Consider the following 11,856-nt stretch of genomic DNA (forward strand, 5'->3'; position numbering starts at 1 on the left):
TGGTGTTTGCAGACGGGATTCCTGCCTTTTACGGACTGATATTGACTTTTACGACTTTTAACACCTCCACCAAAGCTTCACAATTTTTACGCAAGACAACGATGATGGCGGTCTCCGGGTCCGGGGTAGTCATGTCTGGTAAAACTTGCATAAAAGGCGATATTTTGATAAAATTTTAAACGGATTTCTGATTGTGGCGAGTCCCCAGTAATCAAGCTGTAGATGAGTGCTGGCAATTTGTAATTTGGATGGAAACTTCTCGAAATATCGTCGAACAAACTTGCGCAAAGGTTGCTTGCGGGCGGATTTGGGCGTTTGTCTATTGAAGTTCCCATAGCTGCTGTGGAGGGCTAAAAGTCTTCAATCACCACAGATATGGACCAACCAGCTAACGTTGGTATAGCGATCTGCAATTAGATTTTGTTCACCTGCTCTAATGCCCCGCGCAATGCACACATGTATTACAACCTGCGGCAAATAAAGATACGACCTTTCGTTTCTTCATTATAACAGTGTTCACACCGCGGCGCGTAATATCGAAATTCTCTTCCTCTCTTGGGGAGTAATGTCCACTCGAAAGGGGAACCTCTACACTTCTTAAATAAACACCCCAGTCCCCTCCATTCGTCGGAGTCAAAATGTCAAGTGGCGTCTTGGGGCAACGCTTTTCGAACTTTGTGCATCCGTATTTCTGTTCTGTTGGATCACTTTCCTGCTTTTGTAAATATTGATGGCGATATGGGAAGCGCTCTCAGCCGGGACACATCTGCATTTAGAAATGTTGTGGATTTTAAGCAATCGGCAACACCATGATGTGTGACAGCTCTGGTATAGGTTAAGTAAACTGGAAAGTGTTGCATGAGCGATTGAAACAGGCCGGGTCAATCTGCCAGCAGTGATAAGGTCGAAGTCCACTTCGTTTTACTTCTAACTCCTGGTATTTTTCATTTCATGGAATTTGACATATGTTAGCGGGTTCCATATTATTTTTTAAAGAGGAAGCGATTATATGACAAGAGTCAAGTTTACCACAACTTTTATAGCACTCTTAAATGGTATATCTCACATCGTTATTGCTTTTTCGTATAATAATGATTTTGAGTACTTTGAGCGCTTCTCTCTCTCTCTCTCTCTCTCTCTCTCTCTCTCTCTCTCTCTCTCTCTCTCTCTCTTTCATTTTGATTCTCGTCTGAAACCGTCCATAAGATGGGACCCTATTTTCAATCCCCGGTTCTCGCACTAAAGCACGGTTCTGCATTCTTTCTGTCTCAGTGGACATGTTTTGCACATTGCTGTCAAATCGTGTTTGATTATTCTATATCTGTGGCCAAACTCCATTTCCAGCCAGAATAAATCTGGTCACGGCTCTCAGCTGCTTCAGCGATCTCAAAGATGCTCATACCCTCGGTTTATTCACATTTAAAAATAAATTGGTGACATGATAAGTTATAAAGCCACGCGTTAAAAGCCCTTGTGCTATGCACTGTTCGTGTACCAATAAATCTAATATTGACGTTAATCTGGCATAGAAAAATCCCAGACAGTTTTATTACATTTTGATTGCGTTGTATTTACGAAAGTACCAGCTCTTCATGAAGTAAATCAAAAATTATGGCCTGTCAAGGCATGACTTCTAAATTTGAATGAGACGGCGTAAATGTTCAGATTTGAACCGTGAAAAGCAATAAATGAAATAAATAGCACTTTGCCAGTCTGCCACGTCGTTAATGGCTCCGTCCAATAACCCGTTTTCTTTATCACGTGTTTCCAATGTATAGGACTTTTTGACTAACGATCTATAAGGCTGACTTGAAAACAAGAGACCCGAACTGAAATAACAGACCTTTCGATAAACGTGTTTATCAGGATGTGTGCACTTTACTCTATCTCGACGGTGTTAAGGTAGAACGTGCCTCGGGGACAGACATTCGGACTCTCAAACTTTTACAATTCTCTTCTGATCTACCACTTGTGGGGGCTCATTTTAAAGCTCTTGGCGAAAGAAAAAGTTTCACCGTCATAGTTTTTCGAGAATCGAAAGTTTAATTTTCCCCATAGAGTCAACACAGGATGGCGGCCATTTTGAATTTTAAATATCGTTAATGTTAGGTAATTTGTTTCTCTAGCACCAAACTTTGCACGGTGACCCCTGATTTTTATTTTTGATTTGGTAAGAGAATCGTTGGAATTTCCATCGGGGAAAATTTGAGCAAAAGTTTAAGTCTTTTACTTTCGAGACGCGTACTACCTTAAGGGAAATGTTATGTCACTGCATTCAATGCGTCACACGTCTTTATATATTTACATCAAATTACACGGAAACGATATTTAAACGGAGTTAACAAAAGTGAGTTCAAAGAATTGGGTCAAAGGTCACGAAATCCTCGGCAGATCAGCGTTAGAGAGAGTGTGGTGACAACGGTTTGCTGGTGGCTTTGACCGAGGAACGGGACCAGTGGGAGAACCGTGACGAAGTGCCGGAGGGAGAGATCTGGTCCCTGAACAGGCCGAAGGCGTCGTCGAGTATGTGTCGCTAACGAGATACGAAATGTACCGTACGGGAGCTTGTTTTTTGGTGAAGGTGAATAAACGGGAAGCAAATTATATAAGCGGACCGGAGGTCTCATATGCACTGGCAGCTTGCGCACTAGCTGTTCAATAACATCACCATCGATCATGACGAAATGAACAAAATCAATACGAGCCCGGCAAATGTTTAGGGAAGTTCACGATTTCATTTAAATATAAGCCACAGTCTCGAAACTTTGAATTTTAATGGTCCAGTTCGTTTCACTAGAATAGGCTCGAGCCAGCCCGATGAAGGTGTTCTTAATACAATTTCTTCAGCAAACGTAATGAAACGTTTGTGCTTAACTTGAAATTACCATAAGTGTGGTACCATTGAAAATGATACCGTTAGTTCCGTAATGTACGAGTGTAGATATAGCGTCAGTTGTACTCGTAAACATGCGCAAATCGAGCATAAATGGATATTTGAAGATTTGAAAATCGTCGTCAAATTTAAAAGCTGAACAATTCCTGACTTATATCGTTTGCAGATCACATTCCAGCTTGTTGCGTGCAACGCTTTAAGGTAGTATGCGCCTCGAACGTGAAAGACTTCTTAAACTTCTGTTCAAACTTCCCTCAATGAAACTGTCAGGCATACTCTAACCAAATCAAGAATTAAAAAAAATCAGGGGTCAACGTGCAAAGTTTAGTAACAGAGAAGCAAATTTCCTGACATTTACCGATATTTGAAATTCAAAATGGCCGGCGCCATCCATGTGTTAACTCTGTTGAAAACTAAAATCGATTTTCGGAAACCTAAAATCTCTGAGTATTTTTCTTACTAGAATCACGGTCCCAACAATTGGAAGATCAGCTAGACTTGTAAAAATTTGGGAGTGGTTGGTCCGCCTTTCATCACTGCGCAAGCGTCCCCCAAGTTCAAGTTGTGCTTTGGTAAAATCTTGCATATCACCGTACAATGGATCTTTAACGTGTGTGTCTTTAACGTGACATATGCAGTCATATACAATATAAAGCAGTTACTTAAATAGCTTATACAGACAAAGACATGACCTGGGTTCGTCATTGCATCTTTGCGCCAAATAAAAATGCCGATAGCGCGAGCGGACTTTATCTCCGAGCGAGTGTACGGCAGTTAAATTCTGCTCATTTGATTGGTTCAAAGTTCAACGACCGCGGTCTGTAACATTGCATAATTAAGAACACACGTGGCGTGACATTAGGCACTCAAATTAAAGCGGCGTCGCCGAAGGGAAAAACAGCGGAAATCACTGTTTAACGACCCGTTTCTGAATAACCTGCAGATGAAAAACTCGTTCGGCGAACGGAAGATCATCATTCATTGTATATTACTTCGTATTCATTACGTCGCCATCACTATGGAGGAAGGAGTTGGAATCCATGGAAACCGAGTGACGCCTAAATGGTTTAATAAGTTGATTCAGTATAGGGTGTGAGTGTTCATCGTTTATGAAGGTTAATGTCCTCAGGCTAATTTGTTCAACTGCCAACCAAAATGATTTAAAAAAAAAAGAAGAAAAAAAAACAGAAAACACTTTAAACAGTAAAAACACAACATTTCAATCCGTAGTGATATACTATCGTCGACGCCTTACAGAAAGTTTACTGTCTATATTTAGTTTTGTATGGGATATAACCACATCTTTCAGTCCTAGATATTTTTGTATGAGGGTTGCGTGATTCAAATGCAACACGTCTACTTCAGAAACAGCACGTATGAAGCATTTCTATCTGTACGAATAATCCTGATGGCAGATCATCGACAATCCAATCACAACCATAGAACACACCTCTAGTGTTGGACTACTGTTCTATACTACAGGTGTTTGGGACTTTCTCTCGTCAAGTAGTTTAAATTGTTTTCGAAAGGACGCATAAAAATGAGCGTTAACGGAGAAATACACTAAACCGGCTGTGTATTTTCCATAGTAACTGTGTTTGAGCGTATTTTTAGAAGGCAGTTACTTCTCGGCCAGCCTTCAAGTTGATTAATCCAAGCTTCAATCGATCCCAATGGCCAAATAACCGTTAGGCAATGTTTGACCTGTTGGGCTTCAGCGAAATGAGGTCTGACTTTGATTAACGAGACACTGGAGATAGTTGTTTAGATCGTGCACCACAACACGTAACAGCATGCGCCCCGATTTGACACTGGGAAGAAAGAGCAGCCTTGCCGTTGTGCTTCATCTTTGAGTATCAAGTTCGGTGGCATTGACATTGTCATGCCGCGGGAAAACCCTCGTGAGTCTAAGTTCAAGGAGCTTGCAGTCGAGCCAAGTCGACTTGTTCATTGGCTAATTTGATGAAAGTCTACATCGGACACACCGGAAAGAAAAATATTGACTACATAAATGAAATGTGTAGTAGTTTTGGAATATTTTGATGACGTCATCAAAAGACCAGCAATGGGAATTAAAACATACGGGCGATTTCAAGATGATGATTTGGACTTTATTAGATGAGTGTTTCTGACATATATTTTTCCTGTCTGTCTCATATAAAGTGGATACGTGGCAAGTAAAACTTTGTAAATTCCTAACTGAGTACAGCTGCATGTTGCAGAAGATGATATATGCATTTAAGCAATAAAGCACACCCAGCGACGGTATACCACGAGATTTTGACCAGTTCACTTTATATATGCACTCGCTATCGATCGTGCATATATGTCGTGAACTGGTCAAAATCTCGTGGTATACCGTCGCTGGGTGTGATTTATTGCTATTATACCATAACAGTATATTGAAATTCTGGCGTGGAACGTCAAAAACGGATTTTTGCTCAAGCTGACAGCTCGCGCGTATGCCAGCCGTGGTATATCGCCAATATACCACGTTTCGCTCGCTGTATTTGCGCCATCAATATACTGGTATGATATAATTTCAGATATGGAATCAACGGAGGATTTGTTGAAGTTGTTATCAATCCGTTCGCTGTGAAATTAACACAGTTCAGAGTACAACGAAATGTTTAACTTGAGACAGTTTTAGCTTGGTTATGTTTGTTTAAACCGAGCAGAAGTTCCTATTTTTAAATGTATACTCCGGAATGTCAAAGGTCACAAAATGGCGTAGAAATCAAATTTTGTACATAGGTCAAGCAATGCAATGTAGCGAGTGCTATTGAAGTATAATGATTGAAGTTATTTTGAAAGATAAGTAAACAAAATATTAATTTTTCTTGTTTTTTTTGGTTGTACTTTTCACCCAGGTGCACAACACAGTAGCCACTTTGGTTGTTCTCCCTTCGTACGCATCAGAGCGAATGCGTAAAGAGTTAAGTGGTAGGTCCGTCGTTCAGAGGTGATTGCAATTGCAATTTTAACATTTAACTGTGTGACAGGTAATGCTCCGCAATATCTTTCAGATATGTTAATCTTCCGAAGTAGAATTCATCAATATTACACACGTTCTGTAGAAAAAATGGATTTTAATATTCCAAAAGCAAATTTATGTATGGGTCAGAGAAGTTTTAAATATCGATCATCGCAAGTCTGGAATTCTTTACCCAGTGCATTAAGACATGCTCCAAATATAACAACGTTTAAGGTGAAAGTGAAACAATTTATAAAAGAAAATGTTCCTCTGTAATTAGTAATTAGTTTTGTTCTTTTTTGAGATTTTTGCTCTTTATTTGAGCCCCGACGAAAATTACTCCTTGAGTAACTCGGTCGCTCAGTAAAAGTGTAAATAAATAAATAAATAAAAAAAATGTAGCATAGACAGATACAAAGTTCTTATTGAATTCGAATCCCGAAACGTGGCAATGCACCTCGGCACAATCTAATCTCACATATGTGTCACTTTGCGACAGAGACAGCTAGAGGTTTTATGTTAGAAGGGCGAAAGCTCTAACCTTTGTCGACATTATTCTACAGAATAAATTCCCGTTTACGTGGATGCAGCGTTGCGGCGGCCGCAAACATCTTGTACATTATGCAGTGTCACTGTGGAGAAATTGACTTCCACTGCTCGGTCAAGGTAGAACGCGCTTCGGGGACAGATATTCTGACTCTCAAACTTTCACAATTCTTTTCTGATCTACCACTTGTGGGGGTTCATTTTAAAGCTCTCGGTGTAAGAAAAAGTTTCACCGTCTTAGTTTTTCGAAAAATCGAAAATTTTCCTTTTTCTTTTTAGATAAGACGGGAGTGGCGGCCATTTTGAATTTAAGATAGCTTTAACACCTGGGTAATGTTTTTCTCTAATACCAAAATTTGCACGGCGACCCCAAAATTTTTATCAGTGATTTTGGAAGAGGACAGTTGAAAGATTCCTTGGGAAATTTTGAGCAAAAGTTTAAGTCTTTCATTTTCGAGGCGCATACTACCTTAAATGAAGTCGCCAGGGATGACATCGGGCATGATACACGTACAAGTTTTTTTTTTCAACAAGTTAAAAACTGGCTACTTCGACTGGACTTTGGTCGTCGAGCAAAAAACCATCTTTTACAGAGAGAATAAATGTTAACAAATACATCGCAAATTAGAGCTAATTGGGGCAGTATTAAAAGCACCTATTATTTTCAAGGTCAGAAATCTACAAGTGTTCGTTCTCAGTCATTGAAAGAAAGATGTCAACGATACGTACGGTACTTGAAAAATGTAAGTGCTCAGTCGATGATTTTGCGGGTACTGGGACTAGTTCTGAAGGGTGATTTGAACAACTCTCGATATCGAGGTCCGCGAGGAGCGAATCGGTCTCCGTCGCACGCACGCCACGCGGCTCCTACACGGCAGGCGAGGAGCGTGTATTTATGTTTGCCCCCCGCTTGTTTGTTTCCAATGTTTGAACTTATTTCATTCTCGGAGCGTAAATTAATTACAAAATCAACGAGGGTGTATTTATTGAAGTGGAATCAATAATTCAGTGCGCGCGACGCCTCGGGTGTAATCCCCTGTCTCTGGCACCTGTCATCGCTCACACTGATAAATCCGACACTCTTCCGTTATGACCTGCTCCACTTGGGTCCTGCCATGAAATGTGTGCGATTTACCGGGGATTCGTGTTAATGTCAGCTCTGGGAATTCACTGCCTTTCGACTGATCCTGTTGTTTTTGTTTTCGTATTACTTACAGCTTACTGCGGACGTTGAATGTGCATTCATCAATCTTTGTCCACGTTGCTGCCACTGGGGATTAAGAATACGTCAACGGATGCTGTTCTCCCTCGTGAAACTCGGGCGCCCTCTACTTCACAGCCGTACTCGAAGTTCCCAGGTGTTGCTGTGCAGAACTGAGCGCTCTCCCCGTCAACCGGACTTCTTTGCCACGTTGTATTAGGAGTTCGTCGGTTGCGTGGCAAAGGTACTGCTGATGAAAACAGCCTTCGCTTGCAATGGAATGAAATATATCTTTCAGGGGGATTTAGTACACGATTTTGCCTAAGTTGTGTATGTTAAACTGGGCGGAGTCATGAACGAAACTGGCTTCAATCGAAGTGGAACTGAGAATAGCCCTATGCCTCAGGGCCCAGATTACTTTGGAGTTACGTCGCACCCGTCGATGACCGCGGTCGTCGCGACAGTCAACTTGGACATGACGACGACTCCGCAACCAGCCGCTTTCACCGTGAACATCACGGGGGTGATGGTGAACGCATCCATCGGGCTGTTGAGCGACCCCGCCGGCGGCAAACCGCCGTACTCCACGACTGTGACCATAATCATCGCCATCGTGTTGACCTGTATCATCGTCATGACTGTCCTTGGGAACTCCATGGTGATCTTAGCCTTCGTCGTGGATTCGAAACTCCGGCAGAAAATCGGCAACTTCTACCTGTTGAACCTTGCTCTGTCCGATTTCATCATCGGTTTCATATCTCTGCCGCTGAACACTCTCTGGATGCTGGTCGGAAGGTGGCCGCTCGGCGAGGTCGTGTGCAAAGCATGGGTGGTCGTCGATTTCGTCGCCTGCTACGAGTCCGTCTGTGCCATCATTCTGATCAGCTTGGATCGATTCTGGTTGGTGTCAAAGAAGAGTTACCTCGTCACGCAGACCAGGAGAGCTGTTTTCATATATTGTTTTTCCTCGTGGGTTTTCTCGATTTTGCTGTACGCACCCACTGCTCTGGGTTGGACGGCTTTCACCGGGGAGAGAAACATTGACTACACGGAGCAATGCGAAATTGAACCGTGGGAGAACCTCAGCTACAACATCGTCATGATTCTTTTGGAGTTTATAATTCCGTTATTTATAATTGTATACCTCAATGCGTCTATTTATGTGAACCTCCGCCGGCGTTCCAGGAAGTTTCAAACACACGCTCAAAAGAATCTGTCCAACAAAGGAAAGGGCGCCGCCGGGGAAACGAACGGACGATTAATGCTGGTCGCAGAGGAAGCTCAAGAAGGGGTTAAAACGGGGAAGTCTGCAGCGGCTATCAACGACGTGAAACCAAAAGAAACCAATGTCATTGCCGATGAGGGCGACATGATAACGAAAACTGATTCCACTTCATCTCGGTCTGCTGAAGAAACGCCACCTGTCGACTCGTCTTGGCACTTGAAGTCGTTTTCCGACTACTTCAAGGGCTTCGTAAAACGAAAGAACTTCGCGAGCTCGAGCAGCATACGGCGACACAAGAAACACAGAAAAGCAGCGAAGAAATTGTTCATTCTCGTCTGCGCGTTCATAATCTGCTGGGCGCCATATAAAGTGATGTCTCTGGTCAGTATTGTGTGTACCGAGTGTTTTGACATGAAGGCCTGGGAGTTCGTTAATTATTTGCTCTGGTGCAACTCATCCATCAACCCGATACTTTACACATTTTGCAATCGTAGAATTCGCTACAACTTCGAAAGGTTTATGTGCTGTTTCAGGCTAAGAAGGTCAACTCGAAGAAGGAAGATGTAGTGCATAAAAACTGACCGAATGGGGGCGCTCTTATGGACTCCATGATATATTTCACCCCACTTTTTGTGCAAAGACGAAGTCTGTTTTGTATACCGACATTAAACAGTTTATTTATTTTTTTGTATCAATGTATTTTGAGACAAAACAGTGCAATATGATCTCGAACCGGTATTGCATTTTTAGGAGATAAAAAAAACACCATCCTGTGAAATTAACCGGTCGGAATTCAACCATCTTCTCCCAATCATGAATGCCATGCGAGATGTTTCCCGCCAAAAGAATAACGAAATGTAGCTTATTTCAAAACCACGAACCATTTTTAGACGATATTATAATTACCATTTTTGTCGTTTTAAACGAACTCCTGCATAAGGGAACAAGTATATTAAACCGCCTTCGATCTAGCCTAGACGACTCTGTTCAGACATTCAGTTATCGGAGACTGTAGAGTCGAGACAACGGTGATCGGATCGGAGTATTGTAGTCTTGATTGTCTTGGTAAAGCACTTGAATTTGAGGTAAATAGTCCATTAAGGCGGTACAGTAGATTGGATATACACTTTTAAAAGTAAAATTCCCAGACAAATTGTAATATCATTGAATTGCTACACCGTTTTCAAACCGCGCAGCTTCGAATTCAACGAGGGGAGAGAGTAAAAGCGACTTATGTGTCATTTGCCAACGAGATTTATTCGTGAAAGAAAATGGATTGCGAGTAGTTCAAGTTGGCCTTCGATCGAGTTTCCTGACTATGATAAACAAGGTCCTTGAACGCTTCAAAAAATCAATATTACCGTGTGTTTGATGAACACGTGTTTCCGTAACAGGAAAGCCCAGCAAATTCGATGACGTCAATTACCATCTTGTAACGTCTTCTAGCCATATCACTGTCGCACAGGGACGTCCGGAGAAAATTTCGACGTGTTTGTTTGCTTTCAAGGCTGCTGGAAGCTGTGAACGTGTTATTCCGCGCATGTGCCAGTTATCACTTTTATCGTGTGACTCAATTATTAGAAACAAACAACGGTCAACTTGAAAGCAAAACAAAGAGAAATAGTTATGTTCAGGTATCTTATTGATATTTTGTTACATTTAGATCGAAATTCTTATTTTCTACATTGTATTTCTGATAAGTCAACATTCTGATGAAACAACAAAGTGCATTGAACTTGTAAAGAGACTATAAAAAAATTAGCCTGTACAGCATTTTTACTGAGAAAATATAAAATCGCAAGGACGATTAAGTTACAGCTCATATATTAGATATTTTTTAAAATGTCAGAAGTTAATAAGAAAGCGCACATTAGCAAAGTTAGACTTGTGTTTTAAGAACTCACCGAGGTGTAACCGAGTATGATGATGTTGATATATCAACAGAAAACAGGTCCTGTGATTTCTATATGTGCTTTTTGACAAAAAGCAGAATATTCAAGTTTTTCTTTTCGTCTTCAGAAGATTCAAAACAGCACAGTTACAGCACAACACCTCGTTTGCAGAAGTTGCACAGGGCAAGCAGCTATCGATACCATCAGGACGGAGGCATTGCGAGATCCTCAGGAAGAAACGTCATCTTCGCACTAATTCTCGCGTGACTTACTCATTTTTTTAATTTTATCGATAAACCTGATTGTTTCCACGTGTACGCAAGAACCGTGCAATGTCTTGCAATGTGCTGGTAACATTCAGGATACTCCGACTTATCGGAAACCCAGAACTGTTTGTTTGGTATATCCCGGGAGTATACACCTATATACCGGTACTTGAGATATACTCCGCCACGGGAATCGAAAATCCGACTGATTAACAATTCGCTTTCTTACCCATGATACTTCGCGTACACAGAGTGGACCAGTCGTAGTGCAACTGGGCATTTGGAGTCTCCACGATTTCTATATGGTATATATGACAATACTCCGACTTGCCATGCTTCGAGAAGCAGAAGCAGCTACAGTACCTAGACATTGTACCGGAAAAAATATAAAATATTAATTTATGCTGCCATTTTATTCATTTCCAACGATTTACTTTATTGCAATATTTTCCTGAATTTGTAAAGTATAAAATGGTATATTGTATTTGTATACATTAAACAGAGGTTAATATTCTTGAACTTGTGTCGTCTGAATGCGCTGTATTACTGTGACGGTGAACGTCCTACATAAATCACAAACCGGTACACGTGTTATTTGAATCATTTCTAAAATTAAGGTAGTATGGGCCTCGAAAGTGGCAGGCTTAAACTTTTGCTCAAAATTAAATTTCCTGACGGAAACTTTCAACCATTTTTATTTTTGAAACCAAGAATTAAAAATTTTGGGTCAATGTGAAATTTTTGGAATTAAAGAAACAAATAACCTAACATATACCAACAATTTCAAGACAAAATGGCCGCCATCTATGTGTTCACTCAATTGGAAAAATATATTCATTTTTTGAAACTTTACTCACTC

At 41.1% G+C, this 11,856-nt stretch overlaps 1 protein-coding gene across 1 annotated transcript in view; it reads left to right on the forward strand.

Annotated features, from left to right (window-relative positions):
- The window catches only part of LOC139130456 (histamine H3 receptor-like), a 28,577-nt gene extending 17,061 nt beyond the window's left edge, over positions 1 to 11,516 (forward strand). The window contains exon 2 of the mRNA XM_070696248.1: positions 7,631 to 11,516. Coding sequence (XP_070552349.1) covers positions 7,967 to 9,406 — 1,440 coding nt within the window. The 5' untranslated portion in view covers positions 7,631 to 7,966 and the 3' untranslated portion in view covers positions 9,407 to 11,516. The remainder of the gene's footprint in view (positions 1 to 7,630) is intronic.
- The last annotated feature ends 340 nt before the right edge of the window (positions 11,517 to 11,856 follow it).

This window comes from Ptychodera flava, chromosome 1 (assembly GCF_041260155.1).
Source record: "Ptychodera flava strain L36383 chromosome 1, AS_Pfla_20210202, whole genome shotgun sequence".
Taxonomy (NCBI): Eukaryota; Metazoa; Hemichordata; class Enteropneusta; family Ptychoderidae; genus Ptychodera; species Ptychodera flava.